We start from the raw sequence: 21,392 nt of genomic DNA, 5'->3' as shown, positions 1-21,392 counted from the left end.
CTTCACCAATTTTGCCCACCCCAACTTTTCACCTCTGCCAGCTCCAGTCTGTTCTCTGTATCTATGAGATGGTGTCTTGTTCTTGTTCTCCTTTTTTTTTTTTTGATTCCACCTAAGAGATCACTCTGTATTTGTTTTTATCTATCTGACTTATTTCAGTTACTACAGTGCCCTCAGGATTCTTCCATGTTGTCACAAGTGGCAAGACTTCCTTCATTTTTATGGCTGAATGATATTCCATTGTATATACATACCACATTCTCTTTATCCATATACCCACTGATGAACATTAAGGTTGCTTCCATTTCTTGGCTACTGTAAATGATGCTGCAATGAACACGGAGGTGCATATATATTTTCGTTATTATTTTGGTTTTCTTTGGATACATACCCAGAAGTGGAATTGCTGGATCATATGGTAGCTCTATTTTAAATTTTTTTGGGAAACTTCCATACTGTTTTTCCATAGTAGCTGCACCAATTTATATTCCTATCAACAGTGCACGAGGGTTCCCTTTTCTCCACATCCTCATCAACACATTTGTTATTGCTTGTCTTTTTAGTAACAGCCATCCTAACAGGTGTGAAGTGATATCTCACTGTGGTTTTAATTTGCTTTCCCCTAACAATGAGTGAGGTTGAGCATCCTTTCATGTTTCTCTTATCCATCTGCATGCCTTCTTTGAAAAACTGTCAATTCAGGCCCTCCATCCATTTTTAAACAGGTTCTTTGTTTTGTTTTTACTATTGAGTGGTATGAATTCTTCATTTATTTTAGATAGTAACCCCTTATCATATACATGATTTGCAAATATTTTCTCCCATTGGCCTTCTTGTTTTCCTTTGCTGGGCAGATTTTTAGTTTGATATAGTCCTTCTTACTCATTTTTGCTTTTGTTGGCTTTGCTTTTGGTGTCAATGACTGTATCTTATCTGTTTTATATCTTTTGTGGAATTTCTTCCTAAAACTTTTACTTACTCATTTGTTTACTTATTTATTACCTCTCCTACCCCCTATTCTTCCTAAGAATATGACTTCCATGAAAAGAGTCTGCCTGGTCATTCCAGTTGCATTCCTAGTGCTTGGTAATGCTTGGCCAATAGAAGAGATTTCACTAATGTTATTGAAAGAATGAGCCATTATGCTATTGTTTAACATTTAAGCAACTTTTAATTTTTGCTATCACAAGTAATGCTGTAGCAAATACTTACAAAATTTTTACTAATGAGCTAATTATTTCCTAAGGCTTTATCATCTATAATTTCTGTATTTCTTACTATTCAAATATCATCTATTCCTGAACAGCTTTGAAAGAAAATATTATTAAAGATGACTCAATACGAACGGGAGCTTTCACCTGATGAGAGTTGTAACTTTAAGTTGGCCCATTTACAGATATAAATGCATCTTCTGTATATTTAGGGATAAATAAGTTTGTTAGTTTTAAAGTATTCAGTTATTTAAGTTATCTATGGTATATACCATAAATGTATCTAACGCATCTAAGAGAAAAAACTTCTATATAAATTAGACATTTTGTAGAAGAGTACAAAAGTACAATGAATGTATGAGGGAGCCATTTTGCACATCAGTGATTTTCACTGACTTTACTATACAAATTATCCACATGGGATCTTAAGCACAATACAGAATACTGAACTATTTGTAGGGATTAATTCATTAATATGTTCCTATTATATTTTCAATTCAGTATTATGAGACTGTACCATTACATTGAGTTGGACCATAAATTACTCCACATTTAGAGTAGTTTATGTATTTGTGTATTATAATTCAATGGCTAAAGAAAAATGCTAGTGGCATTTACAGGTATCATTTAATAGTTCAGAAAAATGTGAAAATACATCAGCATCATCTGATGTAGTTATGTGACAGACTCAGATTTTGTTCATTCACACTAGGTGTTATTTAATGAATATTCCCTCTAAAAATAACTAAAATATGTTATATTTATGTAGCATAATTGTTAAAGTGCTTCAATTTAGAAGTTCACATTTAAAACAATACTTATTAATGTAAATTTAATTAATGTTAATATCAGGGAGTTCCACTGTGGCACAGTGGAAACGAATCTGACTAGTATCCATGAAGATTCGGGTTCAATCCCTGGTCCTGCTCAGTGGATCAGAGATCCAGCATTGCTGTGAGCTAAGGTGTAGGTCACAGATGTGGCTCGGATCCTGCATTGCTGTGGCTGTGGTGTAGACCAGCAGTTATAGCTCTGATTCGACCCCTAGCCTGGGAACTTCCATATGCCACAGGTGCAGCTCTAAAAAAAGAGCAAAAAATTAAAAAATGTTAATATCACCATTTAATAATGTAATTTTTGATGCATATTTTGAAATAATTTTTCAGTGAATTTTGTAACAAACTGTAATTTTATTTGCATTAACTTCTAAATCAGTAATATTTTTAGTTTTAGTTTTTAATGACAAGCAAACTTTCTTCACAGGTTTTTTTTTATATTAATACTTTTAGCTTAATCTTCCTAAATATTCAAGTCATATAATGTCATCATAAAATTCAAGACACATGCAAACATAAAATAAATTATGTTCTACTTTCATCCACTTTCTTACCTTCCTGATTCCTTAGAGGAATACTTTGCCCTGCCTGATAAGTACTTCTTCTTTAGAAGGAAATAAAAGACAAGACAATAGGGACCAAAGACTAAGGGAGTAATTTCATAGGAGGAGTTTGGGACTGAGATGTTTAGAAATACATGCAGAATGGTGAGGAGGAAGATGGAAAGGGAAAGGAGACATTTAGAAGGCTTGCTTTTCTTCTGTGGGAAATGGTAAGTGAAAAAAATGTAAGTTATATTGACTTTTTTTTTTTTGCCCTACCCACAGCATATGGAATTTCTCAGGCCAGGGGTCAAATCCCAGCCACAGTTGCGACTTATGTATGCTACAGCTGCACGATGCAGGATCTTTAACCCAATGGGCCAGGCTGGAGATCAAACCTGCACCTCTGCAGAGACAAAGCTGGATCCTTAACCTGCTGAACCACAGTGGGAACTCCCTTAAATTGCATTTGATTGCTGGGTATTTCCTCAATCTTGAGAAACAGACTACATGAAATCTTACTCATGTGGTCCAATTAAAACTCATATTGTACAAAATTAATCGGTTTATAGATAAGAGCTATTTTTTTCTTAAATTTTCAATAAACTACAACACTATTAGTAATTAAAAGGAATTCTTTTTTTTTTTTTTTGGTCTTTTTGCCTTTTCTGGAGCTGCTCCCATGGCATATGGAGGTTTCCCAGGCTAGGGGTCTAATCAGAGCTGTAGCCACTGGCCTACCCCAGAGCCACAGCAACTCGGGATCCGAGTCGCGTCTGTGACCCACATCACAGCTCACGGCAATGCCAGATCCTTAACCCACTGAGCAAGGCCAGGGATTGAACCCACAACCTCATGGTTCCTAGCTGGATTCGCTAACCACTGCACCATGACGGGAACTCCAGTTAAAAGGAATTTTTACCCCAGAATAAAGCAATGACCTTTTAAAATCTTAATTGAAATGAACTGGTATTTCAAGATTTAAACAATCATTCAAGAAACATTTAATAAGTGGCTACTAAGTGCCAGAGAGGGTGCAGTAACCTGAGAATTCAAAGATGAGGAAGAATGGTAAATGGAAGCATGCAGAGAGGCAGCCCATTTCATAAGGTCCTTCACTAAGGAAGAGGAAAAAACAGAACTTGGAAAAGAGCTTATACATTTTAACTGAGATTTGAAAGATGAGAAAACGTTCTCTGGACAGGCAACGTGGACAAACTGAAAACTTAGTGTAAGCAAAGGTAAGATGCAAAGAGTCTGAGGTGTTTTGAAAAAGGCAATTAGCTTGATATGTCTGGAGCACAAAGTGGGAGGAAGACAGAGCAGGAAGGTTGTGAAAAGACATCATACTATGAGGTTGGATGTTAATATTAAAGATTGTGGAGCAATGGAAGATTCAAAATTTTATATGTACATTACAGATGATTGATTACACTGAAGGATAAATTAGAGGGCATCAAAATAGAGGTGGAGAAAATTAAGAGACTATTATAATAGTTTAGGTGAGAAGAATGGAAAGAAGAGAGTAAAAGACAGAAAATACCAGACTTAGTCCTGGTTTGCTAGGGTAGAGGATGTGAGTAGAAGAGGGTTTTAGTGATAACTCACACCTGTGGTTTAGAGGAATGTTTAGCTGGTGACACTGAAATACTGGCACCAGATTTAAGAAGAAAAACTGGACTTGGATTGAAGATGCTTATGGCACCTCTATATGAACAAGTCCAGAAGGGCACTGGCTGTATAGATTAGGAACTAATAAGAGATGTTTAGATGGATCCACGACAAGAAAAAGTAGTCATAAAAGTTCTTATCCCAAGAATATCTCAAAATTATCTGCACTATTTTTAATAGAATTATTTCTAACAGACTACCCACTTCAAATGATAAGACAATTTTGTCATGTCAAATGTTATTGAGCAAGGCTTGAAACAAACGAATAAATGAATTTCACTTATTTATATGGGAATATAGTTTAAAAGAATTAAGAACTACTTGCTCACCATTCATAAAATGGGAACTTTCAATTTTTGAAGAAGTTCTTTTTGATGAATAGCACATAAAGGATTATTAATCAATTAAGAGTTTGCTAATATTTTAATATTATGATACAAGCACTTTCTAAAAGCTTGATTTATAAAACCAAAGTAGTATAAATAGAAAAAAATAAATAAATATAAATAAATTTTTATAGCATTAAGCTTTTCATGTGACAGGAATTAAAAAATAAGTATTAATTAAAATATTAATTTTACCTGATCAAATTAAAAATTGAAAAGAATCAGTAATTCTTTACCTGATAAACATAGATGGCCAGGGTCGCACAGTATGCAAACCTATCTCCATTGGCTGCACACACATCTTTGTTCCAGGGCTGACATCCAGCAGCCAGCAGTCCCACCTGCCTTACCTGGGACATGTTTGCCTTGAAAAACAAAGTTAAAGGGATATCGGTCATTCCCATTATTCAATAAATATCCTCTTCATTGTGTGTCCCTCAGTCCTTAGCTTTATGCCCTGAAAAAAAAATTCTACTAGGACTATTCATCTCAGAGTATCCTTTCAGAGGACAGGAGTTGAACTCTCCAAATGTCAACAGACATCAAGGCAGGTCGTTTAAATTAGGGAGGAAAGGGATTATAAAACAATAAACAACAACTGACTTTTGGGAATGACAATTCCCAAAGGTTTGGAATCCTACAAGGAATAATGTAGACGAGAGTAAAAGAGAAAATGCACATCCTATCCAAAGCCTCTAGGACCACTGGAGAAGGCCAGCCCATAGGATGTGAACATCCTATCTAAAGGGTCTAGTACCACTGGAGAAGGATACCCCAAATAAAGTGCATATCCTATCCAAAGTGTCCAGACCATTGGAGAAAGTCATTTCATGTTGCCAGATTTATGGAACTTCCCAGGGAAATTGAAATATTCAGTTTTTACATAAATATTCCAATTTTAAATATGGATGATTTGTTCAAGGCAGCAAATTTAAATGTAAAACACCGAGAGCCAACACTGAGAGGACTGTGACTTCTGTCTTCAAACTTGACAGTCTTCACATTGACTCTAAGTCTTCACAAAAACTATTTGAATGTACAACACAGGAAAACAAGCTGCGTTAAAGCAGTGTTCATTGTGAAGAGGGGACAGAAGGAAGTTGGAAACTACTGAATAAAAATCACTTATGTGGCAGAGCAGAGGATTTGGGCCAGACAAAGCCCAGAGTCAGTTATGCTATCTCTCATTTATTTATGCGGCTACTTTCTTCCTTATATCTTTTCTATTTCAATTTTTACTTCCTGAAAAGATCTCTTGCTTTTTCCTCTTCTCTTTCTTCCCCAATTCCTTCTACCTTCGTCCCATTAAGTCTCCTTATCTGAATGGAATTAGCGATATATTTACAAAAAAGTAAATAAATGATTTGCCGGGAAAGTTGGCATGATAAAAACTGTGCTATTAACCTCTGACACTTACAATAAACTGCTACAAAAATCTGCTTTATTCCTCCCCTAAGGATGCCGAACATCCTGGATAAATAAAATACATATACTTTTTTTTCCAAGTAATAATAACAACATTATTTTTCACTGTAAATATACATTATTTCAACCACATGTGAATTTTACAGTTTATCCTTGGGATATCCTGTTACTACTAACAACATCTGTGTGTAAGTAAAAGTACTTTCTGATTTATGTTTAAACAAATTTGAGTTTGTATTTGGAAAAGAAACACAAGAGAAGGATATATAAATGGACAGGTGAAATGGAGTCATTTAAAGAATTTTCATTTCTGCTAACTTCTTTTACTTTAAAAAATTAATAAACTTCATTTTAGAGCAGTTTTAGGTTTACAGTAAAACTGAGCAGAAATTACAGAGATTTTCCATTCATCCCCGCCAGTCCTTCCCCAACCCCCGCAACATGCACAACCAACCTATCAACCAGATGGTACATTGGTTACAATGAACCTGCACTTACACATCACTATCATCCAAAGTCCATAGTTTACGATAAGAGTCACTCTTGGCATGTGCCTTCTATGGGTACTGACAAGTGCATAATGACATACATTATGCAGAGTAGATTCACTGTCCTAAAAATCCTCTGTGCTCTGCCCATTCATCCCTCTCTCCTTCCTAACTGCTGGTAACCCCTGTCCTTTTTACTGTCTCCATAGTTTTGCCTTTTCCATAACATAGCTGGAAACTATATAGCATGGAGTCTTTCCAGGTCAGTTTCTTACGCTTAGTAACATGTACTCAATGTTCTTCCACGTCTTTTCATGGCTTGATAGCTCATTTCTTTTTAGTGCTGAATAATAGTCCATTGTTTAAATGTAGCACAGTTTACCCATTCACCTACTGAAGGACATCTTCTGTTTGTATAGATCTGAATTTCCAACCTATATACTTATCTTTCTCTTTGAAGAACTTTTTTTTTTTTTTTAACATTTCTTGCAAGGTAGGTCTACTGGCAACAAATTCCAAATATTTGTTTGTCTAAGAAAGACTTTATTTCTCCTTCACTTCTGAAGGATAGTTTCACAAGGTACAGATTTTTAGGTTGGTGTTTTGTTTTTCTCAACACTTTATTTATTTATTTTTATTGTTATTTCTCCAACATAATTTTTTTCCCGACTGTACAGCATGGGGACCCAGTTACACCTACATGTATACATATTTTTTTCTCCCATTGTCATGCTCTGTTGTAAGTATCTATACATAGTTCTCAGTGATACACAGCAGGATCTCATTGTTAACCCATTCCAAAAGCAATAGTTTGTGGCCATTAACCCCAAGCTTCCAATTCATCCCACTCCCTCCTCCTCCCCCAGGCAACCACAGATCTATTCTCCAAGTCCATGATTTTCTTTTCTGTGGAAAGGTTCATCTGTGCCGTATATTAGATTCCAGATACGAGTGATATCATATAGTATTTGTCTTTCTCTTTCTTACTTCACTCAGGATGAGTCTCCAGTTCCATCCATGTTGCTGCAAATGGCATTATGTCATTCCTTTTTATGACTGAATAGTATTCCATTATGTATATATACCACATCTTCCTCATCCAATCATCTGTCAGTGGACATCTGGGTTGTTTACATGTCTTGGCTATTGTGAATAGTGCTACAATGAACACATGCGGGTGCATGTGTCTTTTTTAAGGAGAGTTTTGTCCACATATATGCCCAAGAGTGGGATTGCTGGGTCATATGGTAGTTCTGTGTATAGATTTCTAAGGTACCTCCATACTGTTCTCCATAGTGGTTGTACCAGTACATTCCCACCAACAGTGCAAGAGGGTTCCCTTTCCTCCACACCCCTTCCAGCATTTGTTATTTGTGGACTTACTAATGATGGCCATTCTGACTTGTGTGAGGTGGTATCTCATGGTAGTTTAGACTTGCATTTCTCTAATAATCAGGGATGTTGAGCATTTTTTCATGTGCTTGTTGGCCATCTGTACATCTTTGGTAAAATGTCTATTCAGGTTTTTTGGTTTTTTGCCCATTTTTCCATTGGGTTGTTGGCTGTTTTTTTTTTTTTTTTTTTTTTTTTTTTGCTGTTGAGTTGTATAAATTGTTTGTATATTCTGGAGATTAAGCCCTTGTCAGTTGCATCATTTGAAACTATTTTCTCCCATCTGTAAGTTGTCTTTTTGTTTTCTTTTTGGTTTCCTTTGCTATGCAAAAGCTTGTCAGTTTGATTAGGTCCCACTGGTTTATTTTTGCTTTTATTTCTGTTGTTTTGGAAGACTGACTTGAGAAAACATTTGTAAGGTTGATGTCAGAGAATGTTTTGCCTATATTTTCTTCCAGGAGTTTGATGGTGCCTTCTCTTATATTTAAGTCTTTAAGCCATTTCAAGTTTATTTTCGTGCATGGTGCAAGGGTGTATTCTAGTTTCATTGATTTACATGCAGCCGTCCAGGTTTCCCAGTAATTCTTGCTGAATAGACTGTCTTTTTCCCATTTGATGTTCTTGCCTCCTTTGTCAAAGATTAATTGACCATAGGTGATGGGGTTTATTTCTGGGTTCTCTATTCTGTTCCATTGGTCTGTCTGTCTGTTTTGGTACCAGTACCACACTGTCTTGATGACTGTGGCTTTGTAATATTGCTTGAGGTCTGGGAGAGTTATGCCTCCTGCTTAGTTTTTGTTTCTCAGGATTGCTTTGGCAATTCTGGGTCTTTTGTTGTTCCCTGTAAATGTTTGGATTGTTTGTTCTAGTTCTGTGAAAAATGACATGGGTAATTTGATAGGGATTTCATTAAATCTACAGATTGCTTTGGGTAGTGTGGCCATTTTTATAATATTAACTTTTCCAATCCAGGAGCATGGAATATCTTTCCATTTCTTTACATCTTCTTTAATTTCCTTGATTAATGTTTTATAGTTCTCGGCATATAGGTCCTTTGCATCCTTGGTCAGGTGTATTTCCAGGTATTTGATTTTCTGGGGTGCAATTTTAAAAGGTATTGTGTTTTTGTATTCCTTTTCTAAAGTTTCATTGTTAGTATACAGAAATGTGACTGATTTCTGAATGTTAATCTTACATCCTGCTGCTTTGCTGAATTTGTTGATCAGTTCAAGCAGTTTTTGGGTTGGGTCTTTGGGGTTTTCTATATATAGTATCATGTTGTCTGCATACAGTGACAGTTTTATCTCTTCTCTTCCTATTTGGATGCCTTTTATTTCTTTTGTTTTTCTGATTGCTGTGGCTAGGACTTCCAATACTATGCTGAATAGCAGTGGCGAGAGTGGGCATTCCTGTCTTGTTTCAGATTTAATATGATCATCTCAATAGATGTCGAAAAAGCATTTGACAAAGTCCAACATCCATTTACGATAAAAATTCTCACCAAAGGGGGTATAGAGGGAACATTCCTTAATATAATCAAAGCCATTTATGAGAAACCCACAGCAAATATAATACTCAATGGAGAAAAGCTGAAAACCTTCCCACTAAAATCTGGAACAAGACAGGGATGTCCACTTTCTCAACACTTTAAATGTGTCATTCCACTCTTTCCTGGCTTGCCTGATTTCTGAGGAGTGGATGTAATTCTGACCTTTGTTCCACTATAGGTAGTGTTTATTTTCTCTGGCTTCTTTTAAGACTTCTGCCTTTGATTTCCTGAAGTTTGGGTATCATTTTCCTAGGTGCATTTTTTTTTTTTTTGCACCTTAGTATTCTATATCCTCCTTAGTATTCTCTAAGCTTTCTGGATTTGTGGTTTGTTGTCTAACATTAATTTTAGGAAATTCTAAGTCATTATTTTTTCAATTATTACTTCTCTCCCTTTCTCTCTTTCTTCTTCTAGCATTTGCATTACATGAGAGGAAATGTAGTTGTACATTTGTAGTTGTCCCACATTTCCTGGATATTATGCTTTTCATCCTTTACTTCTCTTTGCTTTTCAGTTTTGTAAGTTTCTATTATATTCTCAAGTTCAGAGATTCTTTCCTCAGCCATGTCCAATCGATAAGGTATTCTTCATTCCTGCTATAGTGTTTCTCATCTCTTGTATTTCTTGTCGATGATTAGAATTTCCATCTCTTTGTTTATATTATCTATCTGTTCTTTCCTACTGTCTATTCTTCCCCTAAAAGCTCTTGGCATTTTAATCATAGTTTTAAAAAAATTCTTGGTCTAATAGATTCCAACATTCCTGCCATTTTCAACTTTGGTGCCAGTGCTTATTTAATCTCTTTTAAGTTGTGTTTTTGCCTTTCAGTATGACTTGTAATTTTTTGTTGAAAGGAAAACATTATGCACCAGCTGAAAGGAACAGTGGTGAACAGACCTTTAGTAATGTAATGTTAAGTATGGGAGGAGAGAAAGCTTCCCGCAGTCCTATGATTAGGTCTCTGTCGCTGGTGAGCCTGTGCCTGCGGAATGTGAATGTCACCAGTATTCTTGGAAAATTTTCTCTCCTTGGGTGGGACAGGATGGCTATAACAGCTGGGTATTTCCCTTCCCCACAGAGGTTAGGTGTTGATATAATCCCTGCAGGTCAGGCTGCGGTAAAGTAGTTTCTCCTGATGGCAACCTTGGTAAGAACATGGTGCTCTCACATAGTTCAAAATAATTCCTTTTTCTCTCCCCTTGCCAGAAGCATGAAGGGCTCTTTCTCTGACAGTTACTATGAAAATGTGGTGGAGGTCCTGGAGGTAAAACTGAGAAAATCCTGGAGACCTCCCTATTACTGGGTCCCCCTGGAGTTTTTAACTCTCGAACTTGATGCATGAGCCTCTAGCAATTTATCAATTACAGTTCAGGCTTTCCACTCTGCCTCTGGTTCCCACAGAGGCTTCTGCTGGTGAGTTTCTGCTCTGGTGAATTGAGATTCTCTGTATCTACCTGTCTGTCACTAATTTGGGGGCAGCAGTTTGCCTTGAGACCTCTCTTCTCTTACGAATCTAAGAAGAGTTGTTGATTTTTCAGTTTTCACTTTTTGTTGTAGGCCAGAGTGAAGACTTCTAAGCTCTTTACATGCCAAACTGGAAACTAAAAGTCCCTCTGCTAACTCTTTATTTATTAAAAACAAACAAATTACTTCTAAATCCATGCCAATACATTTTTACTTTGTCAGTTTATCTTGATTTACTACTATTTAGCTTCCAAATTCAGATAATATAAACATTTCAATATTGTTGTACAATTTGGTATGCCTTGGTATGCTCCTAAGTAGTTTTTATAATCTGATAGTTCAACAACTTAAACCCTTTTTAAATTCAAAATTGGGGAGTTCCCGTCATGGCGCAGTGGTTAACGAATCCGACTAGGAACCATGAGGTTGCGGGTTCAATCCCTGCCCTTGCTCAGTGGGTTAACGATCCGGCGTTGCCATGAGCTGTGGTGTAGGTTGCCGACGCGGCTCGGATCCTGCGTTGCTGTGGCTCTGGCGTAGGCTGGCAGCTACAGCTCCGATTCGACCCCTAGCCTGGGAACCTCCATATGCCGTGGGAGCAGCCCAAGAAATGGCAAAAAGACAAAAAAAAAAAAATTCAAAATTGAATAACTTGTCCACACCAGCCATTACAACAATGAATAGGACAAAAAAAAAATGGCAGCTTGTTAAAAAAAATTAGGATTTTTAATGAACTATTTAAAAAATCGTTCATCATTAAGCATATGAATACTGTTGCATCTACAAATCTGAATTATGAATTTAACTAGCTAGAATTTAAAACTTCTATTTGTTTTTCAAAAGTATCATAAATATATACATATAATGCTATTTAGCCTTTTTAAGTTGATATCTACAGTTGCCAAGGAGATAAAAAGAAATGTCCAGAAGCTTTTGATATCTTTGTAGTCAGCATTAATGGTTATATAATTAGTGATTCTGTATTACTGAAAATAGAAAGTGTTCAACTGAAAGTCCATTTCAAAATATATGTTTATATTTTAAATATAAGCCCTACCAAAATGTGACATATATAGGTAAACAAATATATTTCAACTGAATGTGAAAGGTAATTTTATATTTCAGATAAATATTATGCACTTTTACCTTTATTTAAGCATATGTTTCAATTTTATGTGAACTACTGAAGAATTTCCATGTCCATTCTAAGATCTGTTGTTTCAGAAAACATCATCTTTTTTGACCCAGACACAATGCACACACTTTAAAGATGAAGTACCCTGCAATTCATGAACACTGCAGATTTACACAGGATTCAGGAAGAAAGTCTGGGCTTTGTGTCATCTCGCTTGCAACTGACAACGTCAGTAGGCCGGCAACTACAGCCCTGCAGTGGTATCATTTTTATATTTTTAACCTAAATTCTACTTTTAGTTTCAATCTTATATTATATGAAATGCACAACACACACATAATTACTGTGAAATAAGTGTATGAAATGTAAAAAAACAAGTGATAAGAGTATATTTTGCATTAGATCTGTATAATAATAAAGTTCACTTCTGAATATGCAAGACTACATGACATCATCATGAAATTTAAATATAGCTAGAGTTACAACACTGCCAAAAATAAAATTAAGTTAAAATCAAGTTCATACATATGTGTCTGTGTGTCTGTGGAAGTTATATACATGTGCCATAAATATTAATTATATCAAAGTATAAAGACCACTTTAGTGTTCTAAACGTAAAACTCATATGTGATCTTTCAAACACTATATTTCTAAATTATGATTTTAAACTAAAAAATTCAGCTACATTTTCCTATAAACATTTAAAAAATAACTATTGAAAAATCTGCTATGCTGAATGCTGATTATATGCACATACATATCATCTGAAAAATTATAAGCTGAAATTTTAAGAGAAATTAAAGTCAATATTCATGTTTCAGTTTTCATTATTTAGAATGAGATCTTTCATTGTCATCTAAGTCTGTATAAGAACTGAGCAAAACTTGAGCCAGGAAAAGCTAAAACTCAGGATATGGCAATTTTAGAATTGAACTATATCTATACATAAGAACAGCTATTCCTTTGATATGTCTTAGAAATAGGAATTCACTTATAAAGGCCAATAGTGTGTTAAAGGGCTGACTGGGGTCATGGTGGTTCTCATAATCTCTAGGAGCTGCCTTAAAATCATTATAAAGGAACATAACACAAAATTTTAGTAAAAGCATTTTCTTAAAATCGGTCATCCCTTTCCCCCAATTAGATCATCATCCCTAAACCCTCCAAAGGAGGAATATATGGATTATACTTGAACATTAGAAATGAACTGTTATTACATTTAAAATGCATTCACACAATACAAAAAAGGACACCAGAGTTATAATGCATGTGTATATGTCTGTGTGTGTGTCCAGTGCAACTTTGAACCTACTATTAAACTCATAAGCTAAGATATATCATCTATCATCTATGGATCAGGCTGGAATTCAGGATGGAAGGCTACCCACTAATTCTCAACCTTCTTCTGCAGATTGCTTTAGGATTCCACCATGAGGCTTATTCTCCAGAGTGAGATACTGGCTCCCGAGATGTTTACCAGCTTTTCTCACAGCTGAAAAATAAAAAAATTGAAGAAAATACCCAAGAGGCTTTAAACGGCTAAGGATTTACAACTAAAAAGATAATTAAAAAGAAGTAAAATACTGAAAAAAAAATCCCTGATTGATATGATTAAAATAAGACCCTGAAGAAGTAAAGAGGAAGAAAAATTCAGTACTGCATATCTTTAGTATATATGCCCTCAAACGACAATGAGGAAAAAGCTGGTAAAACTACACAAAGATATTCTGGGTCTTTTGTTCCATTCATGAATGGAAAGACAAATCCACAAATTGCTGTCATCTAAATAATTAAGATATCTTTCATTAAAAAGAGGAACATAATCAAAGAGAAATCCTATGTTATTCTAATCTAAATCCATTTTAAGAAGGTGCATTTAAAAATGGCAGTTTTTTGCTATTGTAATAATAGATCAGAATAGCTATATTGAAAATACTATGCAAAAGTTGCCATGGTAACAATGCAAATGCCTTTGAAACATTATTAATTGCCTAAAAATTTATCAAATGGAACATGGCACTCTTTTTCAGAACACTTTCTCATTTTCCTTTACAATTTTATTATAATGCACAGTATTAATCATCCATACTTCTAGCTATCATGAAGTGGTTTTCTTTCATTAAAATGACTATCTTGACGTTATTACTATTGTCATACATTAATCTCATTAGAAAGAATCTTATTTTATCTTTAAAGCCTAAAGACAATCGGAAAACATTAAGAATTCATCTGAGGAGTTCCCGTCGTGGCGCAGTGGTTAACGAATCCGACTAGGAACCATGAGGTTGCGGGTTCGGTCCCTGCCCTTGCTCAGTGGGTTAACGATCCGGCGTTGCCATGAGCTGTGGTGTAGGTTGCCGACGCGGCTCGGATCCCGCGTTGCTGTGGCTCTGGCATAGGCCGGTGGCTACAGCTCCGATTCAACCCCTAGCCTGGGAACCTCCATATGCCGCGGGAGAGGCCCAAGAAATAGCAACAACAACCACAACAACAACAATAACAACAACAAAAGACAAAAAAAAAAGAAAGAAAAAAATTCATCTGAAACCAGGATAGAAAAAAAAACCCTTTTCTTCAGTCTATAACTATGTCTATCCTTCTATTTTATCTTCTTGCCTCTGCTTTCAAATCTATCACATGAGTATCTTATTTGCTCCCAGAATTTTGCAATGCAAAACTATCCACAACATAAATGACACTGAAATACAGCTGCATGAGAAGCAGAAAAAAAAAAAGAAAAAAAAAACCCACAGAGAACTACAATTACAACATAAATATATCTTACTCTTTGTAGTCCTTCATACCAATCATCTTGCTCAAACCAATGTGAAATGTAAGTCATCCAAGCCATAGATTGTTTCTACTTTAATCAAGGCAATTGGAAACCAGCATCGGAGTAGTCAGCACCTAAAGTAATAACAATGTGTTTCAACCAAATAGCTTTAGCAAACTCTGCCTTATGAAATGTTGTTCAGTACAAGAAGCTAGAAGTGCACAAACATTTCAGATGGAACATTTTTAATAACTGATAAATTACAGTATCTGTAAAAATAATGCTAAACCAGAAAATGTAAGCCTATATATAATCAAAAGAGAAATAAATCAAATGATAATTACGTTGTATAGGACTAGGGAATGCTATGTCAAATATTTTATTAGACCTTCAGTTTTCATTCTAAAAAACAAGTTAGATTTAACTTTTGCAAGAAACAGGCTAATTATTTCTTTAAAATAAGGAATATGGAAAAGTTCATGATAAAGAATCTGGAAAAACCATAAAAAAACAGGAAGCAGAAAATTAGTTCCATTTTCAACCTCGGGAGTTGGACATAAAACTAGAATAAAGCCTCCAGGTTAAAAGGTGTACAACAACAAGGCCAATTCTATATTTCCATGTGCTTTCAGCTCCATGGTTGAAAGTTAAATCCTCTCACAGTTGGCTGACTGCCAATTACCTAAGTGCCTCAAAAAGGTTAGAGACAGTACATCACTTAACAGAGTGCTAATATGTCCAAAAGAGAGTCAAAATCACACGAATCTGACTTCATTTTAGTTTTACTCACTTCTCAAAGAAATTATTTACTCGCCACACTTAATAAGAGAAGAGTATTTGGTGTACTGGAGAATGTTTGGACTTTGAAACATCCTCTATAAAGTTTAGAGGTTCTGAGTGATCTCTCCCTGACCCAACTCATCAAAGCCTTACACCTCAGTGGAGAATAAAGGAAAGAAGGAAGAGAGGGAGGGAGGAGATGAGTGGGAAGAAAAAGAAAACAATGTGAGTAATTTGAATATTCCATTCTTCATATCCCAAAAGTAAGATAGCTTTTGTTCTCACACAGAAAGTCACTCATGTATGACACATAAGTATCGCTGTAGCTGGCTGAGATGAGCCTTAGCTCACTCTAAAAATGTATCAGATGGAACATGGCACATTTCTTCAGAATTCCTTTCTTTTTCTTATTCTCTAGAAATATGCTTAATGATATCTTCGTGGAGCCCCAGGTCAAAATACTTGGGAATAGGCTCTGACTTCTGCAGGAAGTTCCAGGACTGGTACAACCTCTTGTTCAATTTGTTTACATCTTGATGACTTCCCTGGGACCATGTTTCTGTCCCACCTTTTGGGTTTCTAACTGCTCAGCATCTGCATCTCCTGCAATGTCCTATCCTCTGGGTTTGTGCCCCCTCTTTGTTGTCTCTCCTGTCTATTGCTTATTTCTAGTCACAGTTCTGTGTTTATGTCCTGCATTAAACTTTTTTTCTACCCCACCTTGAACCTATAGCTAGCACTTGCCCAAGGTATACCTGGTTACCTTGCCCCCATTTCAGTGGCTCCAGTCTCCAATGCCAAGCTCTTAAAGTCCATTTCAAAGTACCTACTCCATCTAAATCCACAGCCTCGTGTCTGGTCATCTCGACATGAATATCAGTAAAGCTAAGCATACCCTGGAACATTCTTCCTTTGCCTGCATCTCCCGTTCCAGTGGCTATCACTAAACATCATTATACTCATCAGTGACCCAAAATAAAAATATCAAGTCAGCTTTAATTCTTTCATCGCCTTCCCCTCCACCTCCCACTATGTTTGATCACCAAGTCTTAACAACTACCTTCAACATGTCTCGCAAAATCCCCTTCTCTCTGTCTCTAAGGCCACTGTTTTAGTGAAACCCCTCATGATATATTGCACAACCTAATGAAATACCTTCCTTACTACCCTGCTTTCACTGCAATTGCTAAAGATGATCTCTACCAGCATGACTTTATACCTTTAAGTTATAAAACATCTTTGCCTGAGCTGTCTTTCCCCTTTTTCTGCAAATAATAAGTTGTTTCACATTTATTAAGACCCACTTAATGTCTCTTTTCTTTGAAGTGTTTCTCAAATGCATCAAATCCTTCATCTGCGTGCCTCTAAGTCTATATTTGTGTGCACTGGAGAGTGATTATTTTCTGTAGACAAAAACTGTGAATTCCCCAAGATAAAGGAGGTAATACATATGTGAATAGAAGGTACAAAATATTTGTTGAGTGAATTGACATATGATGGAAGAATTTGCCAACTAGTGGCAGTTCACACGAACTAAAGGTACATACTGCTGGATCTTGGAAAGTGTCTAAATAAATGTATCCAAATTATACACGATGTTCTCATCAACAAGTGAAATGGGATTACCATTCAATTTCTTGCAGAGAAATGGCTAATGGGATTATTTAAGAAATTATTTTTTAAAGGGTAAAATAAAATGCAACTTGGTAAAACTTGGTAATAAATCACACCAGGTACCAAGTATGTATTTACTATATCATTATAAATCCAATATTATTAAATGTAATGCTTTGTTTATAGGGCACATAATAGTTCTTATGTCTTATTTCCTAATAATTTCCCACAGGAACTATAAGAACTAAGAAAAGTAAAATATTTCACATCATGGAATCTCAGATGAAATATTATCTTGCATAAAAATATACATATTACATGAATGTACTCCAAGTATTTTGATTACCTGAAAGTAGACAGAATCTGGTTCATTTAGTATAAGAATGGCCACTAGTTTTCAACTCTTAACATCTTCTTGATTGGTTAGGACTGTCAGAAGTGCAGAGTTGAAACCTTTAGCTGACCTCAGAGGGGAGGCATGTCAGGATCATTTAGAGGGAACTGAGACAGGAAGAAAAGGGTCCTAGTGACACTTATTCCACATCTTCATATCTGTGTATTAGTCCAGGGTTCTAACTGACTAATTTATTGTTTAAAATCACAAATTTAACTTAATGCATAATCAGAAAATTCTTACTGCCTTTTAAGATTAGTGATGGAAGGAAATGACAAGAATCAATGGCTAGATGTCAGCTTTTGCACAGCAAAGGAAACCAAAAAGAAAACAAAAAGACAACTTACAGAATGGGAGAAAATACTTTCAAACGATGCAACTGACAAGGTCTTTATCTCCAAAATATACAAACAATTTATACAACTCAACAGCAAAAAACAGCCAACAACCCAATGGAAAAATGGGCAAAAGACCTGAATAGACATTTTACCAAAGAAGATGTACAGATGGCCAACAAACACATGAAAAAATGCTCAACATCCCGGATTATTAGAGAAATGCAGGAGAGAGGATTAAGATGGCAGAATAGAAGGACTGGAGCTCAACTTCTCTCCTAAAAACAACAAAATTCACACCTAAAAGCTGAGCAATCTCCATCCAAATGGACCGGAAACCTTAAAAAAGATACCCTACTCCAGAAGAAAAAGAAGAGGCCACATCAAGAGGTAGGAGGGGCAATTTCGTGATATAAACAATCCCACACCTCCAGGGTGGGAAGCTCCACAGACTGAAAACTAACTGGTTCACAGACTCACCTACAGGAGTGAGAGTTCTGAGCTCCACATCAAACCCCCATGTGCTGGGATCTGGCACCGGGAGAAAGAACCCCTGGAGCATCTGGCATTGAAGGCCAGTGGGGCTTGTGCACAGGAGCTCCACAGGACTGGGGGAAACGGAGACCCCATTCTTAAAAGGTGCACACGGACTTTCATGTGCACTGGATCCCAGGGCAGAGTGAGGTCTCCATGGGAATCTGGGTCAAACCTGACTGCAGTTCCAGGGAAAACAGGGGTGAACATGGCTTATTGTGAGGGAGGGACATTAAAGGCCAACCTCTCAGGAATATTCAGCAGCTGCCTTTCTCTGTAGGTGGCCATTTTGGGAAAATCTGGCTCCACCCCCTGTCAGTCAGCACTGAGAAGCCCCAGGGCAGCAAACAACAATCCAGGTGGGATCACAGCCCTGCTCCTCAGTAAACAGGCTACCTAAAGACCCCTCAGGCACACAGCTGCCTCTAATCCCATCCAGAGACTAAGCCACACCCACCAGAGGGATTAGAATCTGCTCCACCTACCAGGGGGCAGGCATCAGCCCCTCCCATCAGGAAGCCTACAGCAAGCCCCTATACTGACTTCAGCCACAAGGGGGTTAGACACCAGAAGTAAGAGAGGCTACAACTCTATCATCTGTAAAAAGGTCACCACACCAAAAACCTATACAAGTGAAAAGACAGAGAACTATAACTCAGATGAGGGAGAAAGGAAAAACCCCAGAAAAATAGCTAAGTGATCAGGAGATTCTCAGCCTCCAGGAAAAAGACTTTAGACTGCTGATGCTGAAGATGATGCAAAGCATTGGAAATAAACTGGAGGCAAAGATGGGTAACTTACAGGAAACACTGAGCAAAGAGACACAAGATATAAAACTTAAACAAGAAGAGATGCAAAATACAATAACTGAAATAAAAAATTCACTAGAAGCAGCTAACAGCAGAATACAGGAGGAAGAAGAACGAATAAGGGAGGTGAAGAACAGATTAGTAGAAATTACAAACACGGAACAGAAAAGAGAAAAAAGATTGAAAACAAATGAAGAGTCTCAGAGAACTCTGGGACAACATTAAACGCACCAACATCCGTATTTATAGGGGTGCCAGAAGGAGAAGAGAGAGAGAAGGGGACAGAAAAAATATTCCAAGAGATAACAGCCGAAAACTTCCCTAACATGGGGAAGGAATCACTCACTCAAATCAAGGAAGCACAACGAGTACCACATAAAATAAACCCAAGGAGGAATACACCGAGACACATATTAATCAAACTGACCAAAATTAAAGACAAGGAGAAAATCTTGAAAGCAGCTAGGGCAAAGAAACAAGTAACATACAAGGGAACCCTGACAAGGTTATCGGCAGATTTTTCAACAGAAAATCTGCAGGCCAGAAGGGAGTGGCATGATATACTTAATGTGATGAAAGGAAAAAACCTTCAACCAAGATTACTTTACCCAGCAAAGCTCTCATTCAGATTTGAAGGAGAAAGCAAAACCTTCACAGATAAGCAAAAGTTGAGAGAATTCAGCAATACTAAACCAGCCTTTCAACAAATACTAAAGGAACTTCTCTAGGCAGAAAAGAAAAGACAGCAACAGGAAACAAAAATTCCACACATGACAAGGCTCACCGTATATAGTAAAGGTATATATACAGTAAAGATATGAAACCATCCATGCACAATTATACCACCAAAATCAGAAATCAGGAGAAGAAGTGGGTACAAATGCAGAATACTGGAGATGAACTTGCAATTAAGACACCAAAAACTTAAAAAATCTCATATATATATAGACTCTTACATCAAACCAAAAATCTACAACTGATACACAAACAAGAAATCTCTGGAGAAGAAATATATCTCATACTAAATAAGTGCATAATCCACCATGAAGGGGGTCATTTGACATCATTCTTGGGATGCTGAAGTCTTCTTAGATCTGATTCTGGTTTCCTCTCCATCAAAGAATTTATGATAATTATAATTAAATAATGCAACTGTACAATTAAATAATACGGTTCTACAATTGTATTATTAATAACCATTTCTCTCCATGGTACAATGTAAGGTCTATAATGTCTTGTTTATCACATCACCTAGAATGGTGTAATGCCTTTACTGAAGAATCAATAAGATGTAACAAATTGTGAGGACATATTTATATAGTTACACTGTTTTTTAACCAATTTATGCATTTTATATTTTACTTATTTTCAGAGGGTGTATTATTTTTGTTATTCTTACCAGTTAAGTTATTATTTTTATATGCTATATAAAATATTTAATGGTATATAAGGCTTTCTTCTTTATAAATTTTAGTTGCATAATATACACAATTTTAGTATAATGCTAATTTTTAAAGAAAAATTGAAATGTAATAGATAATACTAAATAGTAAAGATGAAAGCCATACAAAATGGGATAAGGCATAGAATAAATTTCCTATTTGTCTCAGCATATTTTCCATTCCACTTCTCCAGAGGGAGATATTTAATCTGTTTCTTAAGATCCATGATATAGTAATCTATGTGAATGTAATTGTGTTTAAATATATGTATTTTATTCTGTAAAAAAATATTCTGTGATAATCTATGTGGGAAAAGAATGTGAAAGGGAATAGATATATGTACATGTATAACTGAATCTCTTTGCTGTACAGCAGAAACTATCACAACCTTGTAAATCAACTATACTTCAATAAATTTTTTTTAATGAAAAAAAAAAAGAGAGAGAAATGCAAATCAAAACTACCATGAGATACCACCTCACACAAGTCAGAATGGCCATCATTAGTAAGTCCACAAATAACAAATGCTGGAAGGGGTGTGGAGGAAAGGAACTCTCCTGCACTGTTGGTGGGAATGTAAGCTGGTACAACCACTATGGAGAACAGTATGGA

The 21,392-nt window shown here is 36.1% G+C and overlaps 1 protein-coding gene across 9 annotated transcripts in view; it reads right to left on the bottom strand.

Moving 5' to 3' along the window:
* The window catches only part of WDR17 (WD repeat domain 17), a 104,095-nt gene that overhangs the window by 64,058 nt on the left and 18,645 nt on the right, over window positions 1-21,392 (bottom strand). For 8 of the 9 annotated variants that reach the window (XR_007133973.1, XM_047772284.1, XM_047772282.1 and 5 more), the window contains exons 2-3: window positions 14,885-15,006; window positions 4,883-5,011 (exon numbers count right to left, since the gene is read on the bottom strand). Coding sequence is in view for 8 of the 9 variants with exons in the window: in XM_047772284.1 (XP_047628240.1) it covers window positions 4,883-5,011; window positions 14,885-14,950 (195 nt within the window). In the remaining variant the exon portion in view is untranslated. The remainder of the gene's footprint in view (window positions 1-4,882; window positions 5,012-14,884; window positions 15,007-21,392) is intronic. The other variant, XM_047772281.1, reaches the window with a different exon arrangement.

This window comes from Phacochoerus africanus, chromosome 3 (assembly GCF_016906955.1).
Source record: "Phacochoerus africanus isolate WHEZ1 chromosome 3, ROS_Pafr_v1, whole genome shotgun sequence".
NCBI classification, from domain to species: Eukaryota; Metazoa; Chordata; class Mammalia; order Artiodactyla; family Suidae; genus Phacochoerus; species Phacochoerus africanus.
The sequence above is the reverse complement of the archived record's forward strand: the minus strand, read 5'-3'. Positions and strand labels throughout refer to the sequence as shown.